Genomic DNA, 23,664 nt, shown 5'->3' with positions numbered 1-23,664 from the left:
TTTTGGTTTATTTTGATTTGATTTTTTTAATTGAGTATTTTACAGCATATCAGTTTGTTTTCTAATCTAACAGGTGAGAATCGGCTATTTTCTTATTAATATTTATTATATTTATTTAAATTTTATTTTACATTTGTTTACCAGGAAAATCTGACTGGACATGGGTCCTTTTTCAGTGGAGGCCTGGGGAGAAAAGCTCCCTTGCAAACACAATGATGGGATATAAAGATCTCAAGTGGTAGCAATAACATAACAAATGGTATAATACTATACACAATTTTAGAGAGTTACAGTTCAAATAATTTCAGGGATAAGAGTAAGATAGACATCAGCAAGCAGAGGTTAGTTTTAGCCTGGAGAATTACAGGTGCAAAGCCAGATATGTATGTGTGTGCATAGAAAAAATATTTATGAAATGTTTGTGTCTGTCTGTATTTTCACATTGGTCTCTTCTTTTCGAGAGTAACAAACAGTAATGTGAATGATTGTCATTAGTTTTCTGATGGGGCTGTTAGCATATGTGCTGTACATAGGCAACATAGGAGTAATACTAAGAAAGGTGATCATGGAGCCAAAAGATGCCCAGCTGTATACACCTTTAAGTAGACACACTTAAAAGTTTTTGCCAACCTTGGGACACTTTGGTACCTAGTTATATAGAAGTGTCACTTCAGGTTCATGGGAGGTTACTAGCCTAATGGCCCTAGACCCCTTACAAACCTATCCATATTTATCCTGAGCTTTCCCATTTGTCGGCATTTAGATGAGTAAAGTGTGCAGAGGTAAAGGTCTATGGTAGCCAGTAGCGACTTCCTCTGTCCAGGAGGGACATGGGCACCACTACAGGAGTGAATTTATGGTCACCTATCCATTGATGTATGTTGCTTTTGAAGAGGGTCAAGGAGGGCCTCTGTTTCACATAAATTTGGAAGCTTGTTCTGGAGAAGTGGTAGTCTCTGGGAGATGTGTCTATCTCTCCAGCATGACCTTCTCATGTCAGAGGCTAGGTTAAGATCCCTGGAGAGATTGACCCTCCTGCAGTTTGATTTACGAATGTGTAGCATTTCCATTAAGGCCATGTCAGAGACTGCCCTGTAAGCCAGCACAGTTCATCCCTTAGCAACCTGTAAGGGACAGAATGCAGTGACATGGCTTTGTCTTTCCTCCTAAGACTTTTATGTACGCTCTAATTTCTTGGTGAGAAACCTCTGTGGTCTTTACAATTGTTGCTGGTGTCTGTACTCAGTTAATTGGTCTGATGAGGACTGAATATAATGGAATTCTAACATCCTTAGTTCTAGATGTGATGCCTTTACTTACAAGGTGTGCCACATAGAAGGATTTCCTTACTACTGTGGATATGTGGTGGTCAAAGTTCAGCTTGCTTTCAAATTGAGTCCCCAGATCTTGTACCAGTGAGTATACACTTAAGGGAGTGCTATCTGTAATGTAATTAGTAGGGATGTCAGCTTTCCCAAAGGAAATAATAATGCTTTTTTTTTTTTTTTTTTTTGCATTTAGATTTAATCTGTGGCTTTGGCAGCAATTATTTATCTGTGTTAACCCTTTCTGCAGTATATTAACATCACTGGGGGACTTGATCGCTTGCAATCGTCAGTGAACTTAGTCAGCCATGGATGTTCAAGTTTGCCTGGACGTCTGAGAAATAAATCCCAAATAGTAGGGGGCCCAGCACAGGACCCTGTGGTGTACCCACTGGTGACTGGTCTTTTGCTAGAGGTGAAGTCACCCACTTGGACAGTATATGTTGCGTCCGTGATCCAGCTGGCTACCAGTCTGTTAATGTAGGGGTTAATTCCCAGTTAGGAGGGCTTCTCTATAATACTGGAGTTCTCGCGTTTTTCAAATTCTTTGCTTATGGAGTACAGAGCAAGCTGGCGTCAGAGACAATCAGCCTAAGCAGTTGAAGACTCCGCTGTTGGCTACTTTACTGTGTTAATATGTATAACTTTACAGATCTGATATTTGTTCATTAGTATAGATATATCTGTAGGCTGAGTATCTCCGGTGATGATGCAAGGGATTATAAATTTGTTACTTTATTTTTTTACTGTCATGCCTTCTCACATCGACTTGCCAGATGTTGTTGGCATTTTTTCTTTTTTTTATTGCCATGTAAAGCATTATTTTGGGATGGGGCAGATATCTGGAGATGTAGGGAAGCATTCTGTCTTGACACGAGAGTGAGCTGTATTTGTTTGGACTACATTCTTTTATCACCACTTTTCCTATGCACACCTTCTGCTATATATGTGATTGGCTTACCTCCTAACAGATGCATTTGTGTGCTTTTACTTCACTGCATTATTGCTCACCAGAAGCTTGGGATATAACTGAAAATGATTTACCAGCCCATTTACCTGGTTAAAAGATTGGAATAAACAAAAATGCCTGAAGAGCTTAGAAGTGCAAAATAGTGGTGGTGTAGTCCTGTGTGGGTTGCACACAAAGAAATGGTTTCTAAGCAACAACACATTAGCCTAATCAGTTTGTGTGTGTGTGTGTGTGTGTGTGTGTGTGTGTGTGTGTGTGTGTGTGTGTGTGTGTGTGTGTGTGTGTGTGAGTGAAACCCAAACAATCAAACCTGTTTGGTCAAACAGGCAACTATTTATTTGTTTTTCGTGAAGAGGCAAGTCTCCCATCCACACAAACGCTCCTCATGCAGGGGAGTCTTTGCATTTAATAACATTAAGCTCAGACACAGTAATGTTAAAAAATATATATGGTCTTTTTCTGAGGGACATCTGTGGATGCTCCAGCTGTTGCCTATGCCTGGTTATGTACGTACTGAAGAGAGCATTGTGCTCCGTGATTGTTCTAATGAGGGAAGAATACAGTGGAACAATGAGCTCTTCAGACCTTGGTACTATACCCTTGCTTCTAAATTGCACAGTGTAGAATGATTTCCTTACTTAACAGTAGACACATGGGCAAGACTGAGTTAGTATTACCTGTTTTTCCAAATCCCTGAGTACATGGTCAACTCTTAGGGCTGTATTATCAGTGCAGCAATTTCCAGGATTGGTTTTCTTTCCAAATGATACTATTATGCATTTTTCTGTGCATTGAGTTTTAGACTGTAACTCTTGCACCAGTTATTAGTCTGTGTCAGGTCTTCCTGGAGGATGTTTGTGACTTTGGGGGATTCTGTAACTGCACCGAGTTAACCACTTGCAAACTTTGTCAGCCAAAGGCCTTTGACATTCGTCTTGACCAGAGAAGTAGAGGTTAAAAAGGAGTGGCCGTAGCACCAAGCTCTAGGGAGCCCCACTAGTTACTGACCTTTTGTGATGGTAGACTCGCCTATTCTGACTTCTTGTGTCTTACCTCTGAGCCTTTTGGCTCTCCACTGGGTGATGCAGGGGTTTATACCAAATGTTATGAGCTTGTCTGCAATGCCCGAATGGGGTATTTTGTTAAATGCTTTGGCCAAATCAAGGTAGGCAGTATGCTCCATTTTGCCCTCGTCCCTTGCGTTGGTGAAGTTCTTTAAGTTCATCAGGTTGAGTAGGCATGACCTCCCCTTGACAAAACCAAATGGGGTTGAATCCAGTGTCTGAAGGCTTCCTTTGTCCATGGTTATTTCCATGGACTTGTGTACGAGACTAGGCAGGCATATAGGTCATAGTTTTCTGAGTCTGTGAATGGCTTACTCTTATGTAGAGGGATAACATTTGCAGTTTTGACACAAATCCTGTTTGGAGGCTACAATTGAGTAGTACTTCTAGTGGCCCCAGTAGGTCATGTTTCATGCTATTAAGGAGTCATCCTGGAATATTATTAGATCGCATCAGTGCAGTGTTTTTTGGCCTTTGAGAGAGCATTGAGGACCTGTTACCTAGTGGGGGAGATATGATTGGTGTTTTTTCTTAAGCGGTGTCTGTGGGAGAAAGAGCAAACTGAAGCTGAATTTATTAGCCACTATATTTGCCATCTCCTCTAGCTTGGTGTAGGTTTGTCTATTTACAATTAGTTCAGAACGCTGTTTTGTGTATAGCCTTTGAGGTTCCAAACAAATGTTTTGTGGCTGTCTTTATCCTGGAAGTCTCCTTTTTACCTCATATTTGGATTTGGTAGACTTAATTAGTCTTTTGGGTTGTTTATTTAGTTTGATGAGGGAGTTCTTATCTTACTGAGCATTGAATTTCAGTTTTTGGCCACAATTTTCTTCCTTCTATTATACAACTGATTGATGTTGGGATTCCACCAGAGTGGCTTTTTTATTTGTCCTCTGCTTATTTTAGGTGGATCACACTGCCTCTGTGCAGCAGTATACATGATTGTAAACAGTTTTATGAATGACCCCCACATAGACAGTGGTGTTACCTGGATTTTTTTTGGGAGGGGGGGGCTTGACATTTTGCCCTGGTGTCACTTAAAAGTAGGAAGTTTGCCTTAGAATAATTCTTGAAAATTACAAGGTCAGTTGATGTGCCAGGTTTTATTTTTATTTCAAAGGAGACAGCTTTATGGACCCAACATGACCAGTAAGGGCATTACACTCTGGAGTGCACATTCTGCCATGATGACAAGGACTATGTCAGGGATGCTGGAAACACTAAGTATAGTCATTTATGAAATGTAACATTATATAATCTCAGTAAAAGAGACAAAAGGCAGATGATGGTACCCTTGTGATTAACAACCTCATACACAAGAATATGTGCTATGTCTCTCCAGTAATGACAGTGACATAGGGTTACCATATGCCTCACTTTATGCAGGACAGTCCCTGTCTGGGCAGTTGTGTCCTGTGAAAAAAACATCAAATATGGCAAATATCCTGCGGTATTAGGACAAAAATATTTCCTAAGTTTCATTTAATAGTTGAATAAAACAATTATATTGTACTAGAAATACTTTAATATTGTATTAAACAGCACAAAAAAATTAATTCTGTAAAAACTGAAGTCTAGTCCTTTATAGTAGTAAGTGCAAACCTGCAAAGTATGACATTTCCATAAAATGCCCCACTTTGGGCACTTGGAATGGTGGCAACCCTACAGTAACACTCTGTGCAATTGTACAAGAGCAGTATATGAAGTCAGGCAATAGCATTCATAAAATGCTGTATATATCTTGTTAATTTGCCACAGTGGACAAGGCATAAGAGAGTATCCAGTAGTAAATATGGTAGAATAGCAGTTCTGTTACTGCCATCACTGCCGTGTATGTAAGTTGTAAGGGCAGCACAGTTTCAATGGTGCCATATAGGACTAATAACTGTCTGACTGGGAATCAGCTACTCGACATGCATTGCAAACTGTTAGAATGATGACAAAAGCTTTCACAGTATCATTTCATTTGCATGTTTATAGGTAACAGTGGAACCAGGCACAGATTCATACAGTTATAAGGTAGGCACATTAAGAAAAGTTCTGACAAACACATACAAGCAGACACTCACTAAGATGCGGCATTTATACTAGGAAAAGCACTTTACTAGTAGACAGAATACCACACAAAATAAAGTATGAAATTAAAGAATAGACGAGTGTGTCTACTGAGTTTTGCATCACTGTCATGCTTCTACAGAACTAGATGCAGTCAGGTCATAAAATCAGGCACTTGGCTAATATCACAAGCATGTTAGATGGGAAAATGAAAAGAACCTAAGCCTTTGTATAGTAATGCTTGAACCTTACAGTACACACATGCTTTTTTACAGAGCTACCTGCAGGTAAAAAAAAAAAAACATTAAAAAAAAGAAAGACAAGACTATTTCTACAACTGTTTGAAAATTGCTTCAATTAAGATGTGTTCTTCGAAACTAACAGTCATGACATAAAATCATTGAATTTAGCTTCAGAAATGAGCACAAAATAAAGTAGGGCATGAAAGGAACAGAAATCTGTTTTAATGAAGTTTTAGCCTTGCATTACTTGCTTCCTGCAAGGTAGTACCATGTTGGGTCACAGACCTCTCAAACGATTGGGGACAAATAACTGAATCAGGGACAAGTCATGACAACATCAGGGACAATCAGGGACACATTTAAAATATTAGTGCTATTAACTTGACACATTGGCAAACTCAGAGCATATGAATTAATACACATTTTCTGAGGTAAATGAAGTTTATAACTCTTAATTGTTGTCATTATTCATTACGTATAATTCACCACCTTTCCTCCACAAGTCACTAGTTTTAGGAGGGATTAAGTGGGACAGAGTTAGAATTTGAGTCAAAATCAGGGACATCCCTGGAAGTCGGGGACAGTTGAGAAGTATGTCGGGTCGTAAAATAACTGAAAGGCAAACAGGGCCAGCCTTAGCTGAAATGGAGCCCTAGGCAAAGTAGTGCTCCGGCATCCCTTAAGGCCCCACCCACACTACTCTCATGAAACACTCCTATTTGAGCCACACCCACAGGCAAGAAAGGCACTCCAGTTATTTCCTTCAATTATTTACATGCATAGGAAGAAAAGATACCATGCAATGTAGTTTAACTGTAAGTGAAGGAGGATTTTTTTCTTTAATAAACTTGCTTTATCTGTTGCTCCTTCACACATATTTTACTGTTAAGGTCATGTCCTCAGAACATAGAAGCCCATCTGCCTTGTTATAAAGGGTTGCTTAAGTTAATCTAAAAAGATTAATTTACTTTGGGGTAGGTGAGCGAGTCTTACAGCTCAGTGAAAGTAGAATTACAACCTCTCTCCTCCCTATGTGTACAGTAGCTTAAGCCTCAGGGACTTGTGGGAACAGTACATACAAGGGAAGAATGAGGTTTAAAAGAAGGCAGTATTTGAATGAGCTATGTAATGTTTGGCTGACAATGACTGGATAGATAAGTGACGTATAATGTTTGCAACTAATATGTCAGTATGGTTTGTGACGTATGATGTTTGCAACAAAAATTATGTCAACATGGTTTATTTTCCTTTATGTAAATGTATGATTGCCTGTGTCATACATGATAATTTAATAAAGATGTTTCTTGTAAAAAATAATAATTAAAAAAAAAAAAACTAGCGTAGATTTGTAACTACCCATCCAGTCATCAAGACTAAGCTTAAAGGTAGTTATAATAGCACTTTGACCTGTAGTGGTAACTTATTCCATAGGCTAGTAAAACTCTAAGAAAAGTATCCCTATAGTGAGTCTTGTTAATTTGTTGTCAGAAATTTAGATGCCTGGTATGATTGTTTTGAGAACCACTGGTTAGTGAAGCAACAGGAGGACAAATAGGACTGGGTCCTTCACTGCTCAAAAAATGTAATACAAGTCATCTTGGAGAAGTCAGGCAGCTATTGAGTATAAGAAGATACATGCAAATCAATCAAGATAGTCAAAGGATTTAACACCTTTTCAGTTTTCTTTGATAGAAATCTTTGGGGTCCCCCCCCCCAGAAATCATTGGACTCGTACATATCAAGGGAAGTATTGTATTTCATGATGGTTCCGATGAAGAGTACAGTAATAGGGTGACTCCTCTGGATCGGGAAGATATTCCCCTGGGAATTAACTGGGCCAGATAGAAAGATTTCCAGACTATGGTGGAAGCATGATTATCGTGTGTGATCAGTTGTGCATGAGTGCAGCTTATAAAGAAAGTGGCCCAACACCACTATCATTTACTTCAGCTGCATGGAACATGGTACATGCTACTGAAATAGTTAATCAGGAAGAGAAAATTCAAATTCTTCATTTCAAGCTCATCTCATTGTATTTTTCCTCAGAGAGCCAAATGTATAAATCATTTTAATCCACGTGAAAAACTCGTACTGTTCTAGTTCTTCAGCCTATGATGATAGCTTAGGTCTTACTCTAATTTCTTTGTAATATATTTTGCAGTGCAAAATTCTCTTTTTAGCTTAGCTTGAATTAAAATATTCATTTAATGTCTAATTCCTTACTCCTGGCAAAAATTCACCTAAACATCCACATTAATAGTATTGTGTGATCATCTTATTTTATTATACTCAGTGCTTGGTTGAGGAAGCTATGTAAGATGCTAATAGTTACTGTAGTAATGGAATAGCAAATGTCAAACTTACCTACTCAGTATTGACACAAAGGTATTCCTCTTTCAAGTATGCATTGACTGTTGTTTAATGCTTATATTTTACTCCACATTTTCCTGTGCGCAGACTGTGTGTAAAAAGTATATTTCTTGAATCATTCCACAAACCTAGTAATCAAGCATAAAATAATTAAGTGGACTAAAGAGATTAAAGGTAAGGACACAACAGAGAGTACTGGACTTTTCTATGCTGTCCATAGAGGGTGTATTACTGAAATATTTTAAAGTACATGGCAAATAAGAAGTAAAACATAAACATGCTTTTACTGTAGGATTATAACCTAAGTACAAAGGGAAATAAAGCCATGATTAAAGACCTGGATGTTCCCTAGTATGAGAGAAAAATATTAGAAACTAAGAGAGCGCCACCCAAGTTAATAATGGTGATTAAAATGTTAGATGGTAGATCTGAACAAGACTTAGTCACCAAAGTCAAATTTAAGTGGTTATATAATTATATAAACAAAATGAGACCCACGAAACAGGAGTGACTTAGCTTTTTGATTAAAAGGTGGAGTCTAGTGCTGTTTGAGGAGAATAGTAACAGAGTTAATGCATATCTTGTTAGCATTTTCTCTTTTAAAAGAGTAATGGTAGTATGCATTTAAAACAGTGTGAATACAACAGCTCCCGTGGTTATATTATGGATGTTATCCGGATAAAACCATATACAGCCTCTGTAAGACAGTTAATGTTTCTGGAGCAGTCTTTTACAAAATTCAAAATAAAAGTTGACAAAAGCCATTTTTGTGCCAGCTGCTACAGCCCCCCCCCCCTCAGGTTTATAGCTTAGAAGGTGTCCTTATTTTTTTACAGTAATTCCCATGCCAGAAGGGTGATCTAAGCCAGTAGGTGCCAAGAACCCTTTGTGGCCTTTCCTAAAAACAGGATCAGTCTCTTTACAAGTACTACCTTTACGTCCAAGGCAGTGACAGAGGTTTCCCTGAATTAGTCCATTCAGTTACCAGTCTCTTAATCTCCACATTAATGGCAACTAAGTTAATATCTGGACAGGAGCAAGTCTGTAAGACCTATTTACCAGTTTTTGCATGATATGCAGCAACTAAGAAGAAAAATAGTGGCTAAGCAGACTTTCTAACTGGTTGGCTAACTGCATTACGTTCTGCTATTTTCATCAGGGTAAAGAGCTCAAAACATCATATTCTGTCAGTGTCATTTGGGGCAGCCATAGCCAACCTCAGAAGAGAAAGGTCTCAGGCTGTCTTGGAGGTGACTGTGCCATCCTTATTTCATACTTTTACCAAACACTATCAGTTGGACTTCATACTTCCAGGTACAGAGCAGAATTTGCCACTGAGAGAGTATCTGGCAGCTTGACCCAGATAATAATCCTGCCTCCCTTAGTATACTTTAGCTCTGGGAATCTTCCTAGATGTAAGGATAATTGTAACAGTGATCTATTCAGTGAACATTTTACAGCTTGTTGTAGACTGTTATGTCCAGGAGCTAATTGGACATTTGCTAATGATGGCATAGACAAAAAAAGAACTGAAGATAAAATGGACAGACATCAACATTGTCCAAATGGTGTACTGACATCCTGGCATGCTGATGTCCATCAGTTTAAGAGAGGGAAGAGTACATGGTTTTGATATTTGGGCCATGCAATGGGCTTTCTGTTTTGAAAGTATCCAGGTGTAATGATGACTACAGCAGCGACCATACTCAAACATGTACTGTTATGGTAAGTTTATAAGTCAGTTGTATTTTATGGAAGAAATGACTTGCCTCAACCAGATCATCAGACTTTAAAATGTATGTATTGTAATTATTTGGGTTTAAATGTTTACATTTCATTTAAGTTTTTATTTTTCATTTTTAGAACCTGGTGTACCAGTTTGCAGGGGTGAAGTGAGACACTGGAGGCATGGAGATTATACCTTGATCCGTGACAGTGATGTGGAAAATACAGAGTTTGCCCTGGATTTGATATTGTTTTCAGGATGTAAAGGTAGGTTCAGTGAAAAATATGCATGCTGTGAAGTCTGTGTTGATGTTTGCAACAGTTGATAAAGATGATGCTGCCATCATTACAAGGACTTTTCATTCATATCACTGGAAAGTCTGTCTTATCTCACAGAGTACTTGAATAATTAGGACCATCTCAGCCATCACCCTCTCTTGGTCCTGCTGTCTCCTCTTATTTCTCTTCCAATTTTGTCCTTTTTTGGGCAAGATAAGTCCTTTTGCTGTCACTGTAATGCGTCTCTTTTCTTGGGAGACCCAGGAAATACACTATTCACAATTGCGCAAGTTTCTGATATGATAGATATGATAGAAAAGATGTGCACATATTAACAAACCAGACTAATGTCAAGATTAAATAGCTTTTTAGTATAATATATTACATTATCTCCGGAGTGTGACATGTAATGGCAGTATGGATTTAATGTAATGCATTGTTATTTCAGGAGTGTGACATGTAATGGTGGTATGGATTTAATGTAATGCATTACTTTATCTCTATATCGAGTGGCGTACCCCAGGGTTCAGTCTTGAGGCCTCTGTTATTTGGGATATACTTTTCTGAGGTGCAGGCCAAAACCAGTGGGCTATGGCTGACCATGTTTGCAGATGACTGCAAACTGGGAGCTGTAATCAATTCCCCTAGTGACATGGACATCCTCAAGAGGGTCTCACCCAAAAGAAATGACTGGTGCCAGAAACATGGCCTCAAGCCGAATACAAAATAATGCATCATCATCCCCTTTGTGGAGAGTGATGTCCCAACAAATTATCACATTAATAACGTCTAAGCACACAGTCAGCAAACCTGACTTTGGACCACCATGTTGCTTTCATTGTACGGAAAGCTTTCTACATGGCCCACCTCATAAGTAAGGGCATCTCCTCCAGGGACAAGGAGGTCATGACATCCCTATATTCTTCCCTTATATAAGGCCCATTATTGAGTACAATGCCCCATTCCGCATGTACCTCGCAAAGCACATGCAGCAGCTGGAGAGACCACAGAGGTTCCTCACCAGGAGAATCCAGGGCCTCAAAAATCTGCCTATCCTTCTACTCTTTTTCATACAAACTCCTCAGAGGTGACCTCTGTCTAGCATACAAGGCGATTTCGGACACCGCCTTGATGGGACTGCTGCATATCCACAAGTCAAGCTCCACTCGAGTAACCCACACACGCGTCCTCAACCTGGTCTGTGACATCAGTAGGACTTGTTAAAGAGACAGATTTGTGTCCCAGAGACTCCCCCATCTGTGGAATAGACTCCCTCTCCACGTCAAGCAGAGTACCTCTTTACCCCTTTTTAAGCGCAACCTGGATAACTGGATGGGAAATGGAAAATACATCCCTGGAATTCCACCCCTGTCTCTGCTGGACAGGGGCATTGGGTGCTGATTTGTCTATGCATGGGCTAAACTCTTGGCTAGGCTTATAAAGGCCTTAGGGCTAATAGCCTAGTAACTTCCTATGATCCTATCTGAGGAGTGTGACTTGTAATAGCGCTAGGTAAGATGCATCCAGAGCAGGATTACACACATTCTTGAGCAGTGGGGAAGGGCGATGGGTGAGAGGGGAGGCTAGAATAAAGCAGAACCTGGAAAGACAAAATTGTAGAAAATAAATGCTAAGAATTTTGAAAGTGTAACTAGGTGAGCTAGAAATCAGCTTTTTGAGCAGTTTAGGTAGAATGAAATGATTAATGGAAGTGGTTTGCCTCTGAGAGGCATATTACATCATGCATCCCTGCTTAGCGTAACTATACAAGTATGCATACTGATGTTTAAAAGAAAGATAAAAAGATACCAAGTGAATGGTTAAGTCCACTCGTTGTTGCAGCTAGTAATTATGAGTGACCCTCCCTTTCTACTTGTCCCAGAATGGCTTTAGTCTATCTGTTGACATACCCTTTGCCATTCTGTCTGACAAAGATAATTTCCTTTCTGTGAAATGTGACGAGAGAAAGTTGTGTAGTAGTTTTATAGCAGATTGCAGAGTTTTTTTTTTTTTTGTTTTTTTTTACAATGGTAATAATGCAGCAGTTAGGAGTCTGCAGACGTTCATGTGAAAGAGCTTATGACCATCCAGTATGAAGTAGTAGTTTGGGTGATAACTTTTGAATTAGGCAAAATGGAGCCCAGTTGTTTGATTTACCCAAACTTCAGCAAGGCTTTGACACCATGTGGTATAAGAGGTCCAAACAGAGCTGACACTTACTCATATTTTTTTCCAGAAAGTCTGGAAAAACTGAAGGTAGATACAAACTTCAGTATTTTGTTTACTGTGACGAGCAAAATACTGATGTTAGTAAACTGACTGCCACCAAAGATCAATTGTCATACAACAATCACTTCAGCTTGATACAGTTATGTCTGCAGGTAGGTAGGGCTTGTTTGAGCTGGATATTTCACGATGGAGTTTATTTTATTATTTTTTTTATTTATTTATTTAACATTTGTTAACCTGGAAAAGTCTGACTTGGAACGAAGCCAATTTTCAGCAGAAGCCTGGGGAGAAATGCTCCAGATGCATGTCTTTGTAATATGTGTGATGTCTACCATCAAAGAATAGGGCTGTAGCTAGATAAAGAAATTATTTTATACTGGGCAAAAACTCTTTTAGCCCTTTCACTAGGAGACATTGGGAATTTAATACCCATAAATTTATTCATAGATATAATTTGGATGCATTTGCAGATAATGCTAGTTCTGTCTGCTTTGGCATATGTATGAGGCCATTATAAGGAAAGTAGGATATTTTCCAAGAGTTCTGCTATGTTATTTTTCTGACCCCAGTAAGAAATATTACAAGGTGCTGATTGACTAACCTGTAACATATTTCTGTTTATAACTTTTAGGGTTGTGTATACTGTTTGTACCATCTAATTAAGTGTTGTGTATAAGATGCGCACACACAACTTCTACTACTCAGTAGGTACCGTTGTCATGATGGAGTCATAAATATAATCTGTACTTTCTATCATTAGCTAATTATGTAGTCATGTTTATTTGATGTATGCTAAAACAGTCTCCAGAATCAAGCTATGTTTCCAGCACCCTGATGTGCAGAGGTAGAAAACAACCTCCACGGCATTAATGTTATGCAACAAACTGTTTAATTTTATTCAACTTTGTTTTTATTTAATAGAGTTAAGCACTTTTGTCCATTTATAAAATCAACAGGACTTCTTCAGAACTAAGAATAAATTATTCATGCCTCCTTATGTACACCAATTAGCGTTAAAATTCTGAAAGAAACAGTACAAAAGTATGACAGTAGTATAAACAAATAAGGCCTTCATTAAAATACTTGTATAAAAAAGTATATTTTTATAATGAAACCATAGTTAAATAATTAATTGATTCAAAAATCTTAAGTAATACACTTAAGAAATCACTATAAAGTATCATGAGATTATACATCATAATTTAGCAGCTCACATTTTTAAAACTGGGGTTATAGTAACAGACATTTAAACCTGGATGGTGGCATTAAGTCTTAATTGCTAGGGTATTCTTATTTCCCAGGCCCCTCCCGGATTATGTAAGACCTTTTCAACTATTGCAAATTTAAAATCCACAAAGGTACCACATTTTAGTGTGTGTTTATGTAGAGCATCATTAGCATTCCCTTTGTTATAACAATGCTTGTAAATTCTTTTCTTAAATACCCTTTCTGTTTTCCGAATATAAAATCCTGAAAATGTGTAATATTTGGTGATATGTACAACACCTAAAGCTGTACAATTCCTGTCTTTTAACACAAGTTTGGTAGTATTAAAATTTTCTAACCCTATAAAGTCATCCTCTAATATATTGTAGCACTGTGTGCAATTACCACATTTCCTAGTGCCTGTACTTCTCTTACTAAGGGTATTTGTTTCAGTGACCTTCTCAAGTATCCTTTTGAAGTTGTTTGTAGTTTTAGATACAAAATGTGGTTGTTTTGCTACAATATTAAATATCCCTTGATTGGACTTAAAATATTCCAATTCTTTTTAATAAGCTGTTTAATAACCTGTGAACCACAGATATACTGTAGGACTAATGCCCTTTCAAGTGTTGTTGATTTTGGGACTGTTTGCTGTGGATTATACAGTGTCAACCATAGAATCTTGTCTTCTAGCAACTCCAGCCACTAAGGGGATTATCTGTCAACTGTCAGGATTTTCACAGAATGCCCAGATTTTTGTCTTTTATTTTTGGTCTGTTCTTCATAGCATTTAGGGATTTCTGGCAAACCAGTGAGGACTGAAGTCACTAAGTAATGATGTATGTTTGAGTTTCAGACTTCATATCCTTCGGAAAACGTGTGCTAACACAAATCCTGTTATTTTAGCAAGTTTCTAAATTTATAAGAGCAATATTTAAAGTCTATTTCTACTTATGGCCCTTTGTCCCCCCATTATTTTATGCTTTGCCCAGATTTCTTATGGGGTTGAGAGGAATGAATAAGGTTAAGTATTTAATTCTTCTTTGCTGTAAAACTTCATTAATAGTGTAAATCATTATAGGGGGATATTCTTTGTCAAGAAACATCTGTTCTAGCTTTCTCTTTTCTTTCTCAAAAATATCTTTTTAACATCTCATCAGTGCTAGTTGGATAAGTTGTCCCTTAGCTAAACTCTGTTTGTGTAAAGGAATGCAGACTCTTGTAATGCAACTAGGTATTACTAAAAGTGGGTTTCCTGTATATATTTGATTTAAAACCCTCTCCATTGCTGGTAATTGTGCCCAATTAATTCACTTCATTGTAACCAAAATTTTTATTTATTTGACATTTGTTGGCCGGGAAAGTCGGACTGAGCTAGAGCTCATTTTCAGCGGAGGCCCGAGAAGAAAAGCTCCACAGTATAACAGACAAGGTTGTGTATATTGAATTAATGTGAAACAATACAGAGAGAATAGAGTTTGGTACTTGAGTAGGTTACACAAGTGTATCAACAGAAGTAAATGCAAACAAAAAATAAAAACATTTGCATTCAATGTAAGATAAAGTAAGGTAAACAAGTTGGTAAGATACATATGTCAAGATCGGGGTGGACAAAGAGTCAGTACATTGGTTAGTTGTAGAAGTTGAAGGAGGAGATTATGAACAGGGTGAAGACAGCAAAAGGGAAAGTGTGAGGAAGCCAGTAGTAGATTGGCTATAAGATGCAGTGACAGAGGACAGATAGAATAGGAGTGAGTGGTGGTGTTTAGGGAGGAAAGTTTAAACTGAGTTGTCAATGTAAAAAAAAAAAAAAAAAAAAAAGTCTGGGTATTTAGTAGGTATTACTTTAGAGCTGTTTTGAATTCATGCACATGGGGTAATTTTCTAACGGGCAAGGGCAGTTTGTTCCAGGCTAGAGCAGTGGTGTAGCTATAGAAATTTTGGCGTATAGACTTTTTTGGGCTTGTAGATTTCCAAGGAGTTGGTCAGAGCTTCTGAGGGTTCTAGAAGGAGTATATAAGGTGAGATGAGTTTGGAGATGGATGGACAGGCTGAGGGCTTGTGGAGGGTGGAGTAAATGATAGGAAGTTGAGAGAGTAGAAGTTGGTGAGGAAACTCTAGCCAGTTTAAAAGTTTGAGGGGACTGACAGTGGTGTGTATTTGAGGCGTGGTTAGCTACATACCTAACTACATTGTTGTAAGTGGATTCAAGTCTCAATCCTTGTAAATAGGTCAGTCCAGGACACTTCTGTTCCCTGTCTCTGGAAAATGTCACACATTATCCCTCTGTACAAAGGAGAAAATTCAACAGACATTACTAACTTTAGACTATAGCAATTTTACCCCCCCCCCCTCCAAAATACTTGAAAAATCTATTCAAAAACAATTGGTAAACTTATCTCCTGCATGAGAACTCCTGTCCCCCACACATGGCTTCTCTTTTTACCATAGTATTAACACAGCACTTCTAACCTGTATAGATAATGTCAGTAAAGCTAGAGATAATGGCAAACTATTCTGCTTTTTCTAGACTTGTCTAAAGCCTTCGACACAAGTTTGTTACAGCTAACTTCTACTTCAAATGTCCTCATTAGGTCTTTCCCAGCCCACCCTTCTATGGTTCAAAAGCTACCTATCCAGTTGGTATCAGTCAGTAAAATGGCACTTCACCCTCTTTCCATACTTCAGAGTCACCACCGGTGTACAACAAGGTGTTCTGTCCTTGGTCCCCTCCTGTTTAACATTCTCACCAACACATCTTCCACATAACAGGCCTCCCTGTTTCAGTATGCAGATGACTCCACACAGATTTGCACATCTGACAACATGGCAGACCTCCAAAAAATTACTCGGAAAGCTTTAACAACTGAACCATGCCTTTGTAACTCACAACTCAGTCAACCAAAAAAAAAAAACAAAAAACTACTACCTTTTAACCCAAATCCCTCTCCCATGAAAAAAGCACAATTTAAAGTTCACTCTTGATAATACAGCCATTGAAGTCACTTCTCATAACAAATTATTAGGGATGATAGTGGATGATGATTTTAAATTCTACCTGCATATACAAAATTGCATAAGCAAATCTCTTCAAAAACAAGGGATGCTTTATAGAGCAAAAAAAGTTCTCACAGATGCAACTAAAGCTACTGTTGCCTCTACTTATTTCCACCCCACACTTCTTTACTGTGCTGTCGTCCTTACAAACTTTCAGGCATCAGAAAAATCAAAACTTGAACAATGCTATATCAAAGCTGCAGCAAATTCCTTTTTCAGAAACTACAGATGTAGAGCTCTAAAAAGCCTAAATTGGTTAGAACTACCCCATCGACTAATATATACACAGCTTCTTACCACCTATAAAATTATCGAGAATCCATCAGCTTGTCCAGTACTAAGTAACATTCTACACAACTGTTTTCCTAGTGTGTCATTATGATCCACTGACCAACAATTCCTGACTATCCACAAACCTAAAAAATCTGCTGAGCATTATCTGTACTCATACCATGTTGCTAAGGCTTGAACTCTCTACCTCTTTCCATCAGGTCAGTACCCTCCCTGTCATCCTTTAAAAGCATTCTGAAAGACTTCCTAGCCAAAAGCTTGCTTGACAACAGGATAAACTATATCCCTAAATGTGGACAAATATCTGTTCATACATTGCATCTCCTGACTCTTTCTTCTTCACTCACTTCCTTATTTCTATCAATTTTCTTTTGTGACTTTCTCTGTAAATATACCATAAGCCTGGTTTCCTCCCACTTCGTATTGCAATTTCCATTTTTATTATACTAACTTACCTTTAATTTCTGTATAAACTAGCCAAAATTTCTCTGTTAAATCATTATCAAATAACCTGTTTCGACTCTTAATGTTTTCATATTATGTCTAATTTGGTGTAATTATTTCAACTGTATTTGTTTTTGTATTATTTTTAAGGACTGTAAAATTATTGTTTTTAAAATGTTTTGTAATACTTTGGAGCTTTTCTCCCTAAGCTTCTGCTGAAAATGGGCTCCTACCCAGTCAGACTTTTCCTGGTAATCAAATGTCAGTAAACAAGTAAAGGGTTACTCTCTTCTCAACTAAGCAACAGTGCATAAATACACTTGCAATAAATACCAGCCATAATAGCTGAAAGGTAAATAAAATGTATTTTACTTAAATAATAATGAATTAGCACAACTACAGAGTAAAACACATATACATTGGTCCATAAGGAAACTTTAAAATAAAGTGCAATCAACATAGAATGCATACAGAAAAATCTAACTCCAGCTGTACAAGTTTCCTAGCTAGTTTCTTCAAGAACTACTGTATCTTAAAAATATTAGCTAATTTTCACAGATGGGATATTCTTACAGGAGGTCTACACTTGCTACTTAAGCATTTCAGTGAGTCACAATTATATAGCCAAAGTTTGTTTGTGACTTCATTGTTGCCCATGGAGACTAATCATGAACCAGCTAACCTTTGCCTATCACTACAGCCAGAGTTTTTCCTAACACCTTCACTTCTTTTTCTTGAACTGAACCCCAGATGGGGCTTAAAACATTTCAGTGACCATTACACTCCAGTGTTGCTTTATCTTTCTCTGTTACCTTAGAAGAAGGTGCCTTTCTGTCTGAGAACTTGCCCCTCATTCTGTTCTTTAATAGACACACAAGTGTTTACTAGGAGAATCTACACTGCAAATAGTATGCCAGAAGCAGAAGAGAAAAAAAAACTTTCAATTCAACCTAGCATAAGCACATTTCAGAAACATTTCGTTTTAGCCTGGCTTCACAGTCTGTATGGGGTTATTTCATGATGCATTCATAGGGTGCAATTTCCTATCAGGACTGGACTTTAAGCTTATAATAGAATGTATGAAAATTGTTCTATATAACTTTATTTTGAAGGAGAACTCTATAAATAGATTAAGGGGTAGCAATGTTTGCAGTCTGTGCCCCCTTATTTGCGAATTTAGTAATGTGGAGTTGAGAGAAGAAATTTATATTCCCATCCAGTTACTACATTCATTGCAAGTTACATTTGAGATTTCTGGATTATATTTTCTTTCTGTGCGATAGCACTGAGGAGATTGCTCCAGATGTTCCAAGTTGCACGGACAATACTATACATTTTTTAAGACTTGTGTATGGTTTTGGTTACGATGAAGTGAATTATTTGGGCACTATTATTAACAGAACTGAAGAGGATTTTGCATCATATACAGGAAGCCCACTTTTAGTTGTGCATAATTGCATTACAAGAGTTTGCATCCCTTTACATATGACGAATTTGGTTAAGAGACATTTTATCCGACTAGCATGTATGATATCTAAAAAAGATATTTTTGAGAAGGACAAGAGAAAGTTAGAACAGATGTTTCTTGGCAAAGGGCATCTTCTTAAATGATTTACACTATTAGTAATGAAGCTTTACAACAATTGGGGATTAAATACTTACCCTTATTATGGGTTGGACTTGCTAGAAGAGTAGATTCTATAGTTGAAACCGTATATACAACAGCAAACAGTCACAAAATCAACAGCACATTTGAAAGGGATTGGTCCTACATTACATCTCTGGTTCACAGGTTATTAAACAGATTATTACAAAAGAATTTGAGTATTTTTAAGTCTAGCCAAGGGATTTTTGATGTTCTAGGAGAACAACTCCATTTTGTACACACAAATCGCAAGTAGCTTTAAAAGAATATTTGAAAAGGACACTGAAACAGTACACTTAGTAAGAAAAGACGGGCACTAGGAAATGTGGGAATTGTACGAAATGCCACAATATACTTAAGGATGAATTTATAGTGCTAGAAAATTTTAGTAATACCAAACTTATGTTACAGCATAGGAACTGTGGAACATCAGGTGTTCCAAATGTTCCACATGTTCAGGATTTATATTAGGAAAATGGAAAGGGTGTGTAAGAAAAGAATTTATGAACATTGTTATGACATAACAAGAGGGACTGCTCTAAACACTCTAAAATGCAGATGTTGTTGCATCTAACAGTGGGAGAAATAGAAGGGAGAAAAAACAATCACAAATCTACTAAGCAACCCCACTGTTTTTTAAAAAGGGTATAATAAGTATGCATCAGAACATGTAGGGAGTAACACCAATCAGGACAGTTTTTTTAGAGAATCCTTCTAATTTTTGGTTCCATCCTTATGAGGGAAAGAAGCAAAGATTTCAGTCAGGTTGGAATTTGTTGTGGAGAACAATGATAGACCAGATAGAGAGTACATAATGGGTGAATCAGTGCCAACAGAGCTTCTTCCCAAGATGGTAACATGGTTGACGCTGGTGAATATTTTAGAATGGCTTTTTGACACTGTTTCCATGCATTTGGGAAATAATGAATCTCAAGGCACTTTATCAGTTTGACAAAGAGATGACTAAGGGATGAGTTTTGACTTAAGGGCTTTATCTTTTGTGCCAACCAAAAAGGTCTTGTTTGTGGAGAGTATGATATTGTTTGAGATGTTTATTAGTACTTTAAATGTAAATGCTTATTTTTATGTTAAAAAGATGGTTTTAATATTAACCAAGTAATAGTTCTAAAAAATGGTTTATTTACCCCCTGGGTGATTTTACTGTTCATGTGTTTTTGAACAGCAAGAAAAATTAAAAATGTTAATTATTTTGATGTGTGCAATCATCAGGATTTTTTTAAATTTGAAGAGAAATAAATTTGAAGTATTGAAGGGATTATCGAATGCAAATCCGTTTGTATTATGTTAGAGGATAAGGGTGTCAGTTTAGTGATTATGGAACAAAATAAATGTGTCCACATTTATGGAAACATGAAAACAAGAAGATTTATATCAAAAAGTTACAAATAGCTTTGTGCATGCTAAGTACACATATATTGATTCTTTGTTAACTGATGTAGCTGAAGAAGGGATAGTAAATGATGAAATACTTTTCTTTTTACCAGTAAAGAATCCAAGGTTACTGGTGATTTTGGAATCCTCAAAATACACAAAAACATGAGGGAATCTGCTCTTCCGGTCTACAGTGACAGCAAAGGGCTCCAAAATGGAACCTCTGGCAGCCATGGTTCAATGTTATTTGCAAACAGTGGTTCAAGCAATTAATCGTGTAGTGAAAGATTCCTTTGATTTTGTTAACCATTTTAGGCATGTGAAACAGACAGGACAGTGTTCATTAGTAACTTTAGATGTTACCTCCCTATATATGATTATTCCAAAGGAGGAAGGCTTGGAATTGACCAAAGTGTTTTTGGATAGATATGAAGACATCTTAAAAATTAATGTTGATTTACTTGATTTTAGCCAGTTTTAGATTTTTTTTTTTTGGGGGGGTTGTTTCAACAACAAATGGGTGTTGCATTGGGAGCTTTAGTGGCCCTATCTTACTCACATATATTTCTTGCAGTATGGAAAGAAACCATTGAGTCAAAATTAGACCTTTTTAAACACAGTAATGTGCATTTTATTTTTATTTATGACATTTTTGTTTTATGGGATTTGTCCCCAGAAGAATTGTTGCATTTTGTTGAATTATTAAATCAGGCCACTTCTTTAAGGTTTGAAATAATTATGGGAATAAGTAAATTAATTATTTTGGCATTACAATATATATAAATATCAGGATGATCAGTTGTATACTGAGCTTTTTAGGAAGGGGATTAGTGGTGGTGAATATCTGGATTGCAGTAGCCAACATTCTTTGTGTTAAGAGAGGTATTGTCAAGTGCCAACTGATAAGTGTCTAGATTGAGTGACATTTCTGTTTTTATTCACAAGGTTCATGAAAATATACAATTTTTTTAAAGAATGGGTACCCTAAGGAGGTCATTGCACCCATATTTCTACACATTTTGGAAGCTAGAGAGACAAATAATGCACCTGTTATGAAGGTGTCTTTTACTGGTAATTTTAGAAATAAAAAATTGGATTAAGTTGCGATTCTGGTCACCTTTACTGCTGACGGCAAGCATATTAAGAATATATTGAGAAAACACTGCAATGTGCTTAGAGGTCAAGAGTTTTTGAGTAAATGTGTGGAAAATAGACCTAAATTTGTTGACAGAAAAGGAAAAACTATTAAAAATTTTGTGAATAAAGCTGTTATAGTGAAGCAAATGCTGCTCTGAATCCACAGTCTTTTAATTAATCCCTGTAAGCGCTTTCATTTCCAATAGTTACAGAAACATCATCAGACAAATAACATGCAGTACATCACTTCCTTTTAAATAAAAAAAGTGCCAAAACGTACAAATAATTAACTAGTAAATTAAATCAAACATTTTATAAATCTTTTGAAAGTAAATACAAATGTAAAATCATGACTTGGCACTTACAGGAATTAATTAAAAGACTGTAGGTTTGGAGCAGCATTTGCTTTACTATTGTTTTTTTTTTCACTGTTTGTGGGCTTGGTTATTTCAAAGCTGTTATAGTAAAAAAGGGGTTGACAGAGGGGATAAAATAAAACAAATTGAACTTTTGCATGTTTGGGTTGTAGGACGGTATAGACGTATATCAAATAGTTCATTTGTTTAGAGGCAACGCAGTTGGGGAAAAAGAAGTTATCACATGAGACAAAGCATTGTATTACATGCAGTGTCAAACTGTTATAGATTCTGTACACGAAAGACAAGTTGCAAATTTAAGGACAGAAAAATAAACATGTTAGAGGCATAAAAAGGGGGATAAAAGAAACAACTCGAGTAGACATACAAGAAGTGTCAAAACTTGAAGAGATTCAGTAATTCAGTATTGGAGAAGGTAACACTGGATTTTCGAGCGGGAGATTTACAAACATTGCTGAATAGTCATGAAATGGCAGATCAAGTTTATTACATTTAATAGGCCAGATTTAAAGGAAGGGATTAATTTAGTGTTTTTTTTTAATTGAAACCACTGAGTTATTAATCGTTTTGGGGGATTTGTTACAATGAATCATGTGACCAAGATTTTAAGTAGTATTTAAATTGGTGTTTTTTCCCTTTCGTCGTTATCAGTCTGAAGAAGTTTGTGGTACTTTTGATTGAGAACGAAATTGCTCACTGTTATTAAATCGAATCTATCTACTGGACAGTTTTGCGACACTTGTGTTTATTTTACTCTTTAAAATGTGTTAACTGAAAGGATTTTAAATTTGCAATAGTTGAAAGGGTCTTGCGTAATGGCGGTGGGGTTATTTGGGAAACCATGTTAGAACATAGAGTTATTGTGAAAATGAAGACTCAGTTCCACTCTCCCAGGTTTAAATGTCTCTGTTACTACTATTCCAGTTTTAAATATGCAAGCTATTAAATTATGTATAATCTCATGGTGCTTTATATTGATTTCTTGTGTATATTAATTCAGATTTTAGATGATATAATTTTCTTATGGTTTCATTATAAGTAAATACTTTTTTATACAGGGATTTTAGACGGCTTTTATTTGTTTATACTACTGTTCATCAATTCATACTTTGGTACTGTTTAAGAATTTTAAAAATGCTAGTTAATTGGTGTATATAAGGAAGAGTGAATAATTTTATTCTTAGCTCTGAAGAGGTCCACTTAATTTTATAAATGGATGAAAGTCAACTCTTGATTTTATTCAACTTTGTTTTTATTTAATAAACATTTTTTCATGGCATCCTATTGAAATGTCAGCACTTGAAATGCAGATTACCGTTAAGCTGTGGGAAAAAAACTGAATCTTGAAGATCGCTTTTTTGAAGGGGGTTCTGCACCTCCCAATGTGCAGGGCAATCTCTCCACATCCCTAACTTATATATACCAACTCCAAGGTTGCTATACCTCAGAGGAAAGGGCCATCAAAGACTTGTTGTATGCAAGTTCATTTTTTGACCATTTAGTGTCCGTGTTTTAGGACTTGTTCTTAGTGGTTCCTAACATGTCATATGGTTACTGTTTTTGTGTATCCTTGTTGCTCTGGAGGCTGTTTTTAAGCTGTACACAAGTTGCTTTTGTTACAAGTTTTTGGAAGAATATATGATAGCCTAGCAGAGCATACCCTCCAACTGTTGCAGCACTGTCAGGGGTGCCCCCAAAAACAAGGAACTTCCCCTAGAGCTTTCAGACAGAGTTAGTAAGGGGATACTTTGTTTTCTTCCACAATTTCTTTGCTTTTGGGTTACAGTACATGTGATAAGGAAACCACTTCTTTGTCCCCTAGAGGTTATTTCCTTTAGTATGCTATTGAAATTCAT

General features: G+C 36.9%; 1 protein-coding gene across 1 annotated transcript in view; it reads left to right on the top strand.

Moving 5' to 3' along the window:
* OGFOD1 (2-oxoglutarate and iron dependent oxygenase domain containing 1) overlaps nt 1-23,664 on the top strand; it is a 690,104-nt gene that overhangs the window by 471,196 nt on the left and 195,244 nt on the right. The window contains 1 exon segment of the mRNA XM_044081419.1: nt 9,890-10,018. Coding sequence (XP_043937354.1) covers nt 9,890-10,018 — 129 coding nt within the window.

This window comes from Protopterus annectens, chromosome 8.part0 (genome assembly GCF_019279795.1).
Source record: "Protopterus annectens isolate FY-2018-M chromosome 8.part0, PAN1.0, whole genome shotgun sequence".
Classification (NCBI taxonomy): domain Eukaryota; kingdom Metazoa; phylum Chordata; order Ceratodontiformes; family Protopteridae; genus Protopterus; species Protopterus annectens.
The sequence above is the reverse complement of the archived record's forward strand: the minus strand, read 5'-3'. Positions and strand labels throughout refer to the sequence as shown.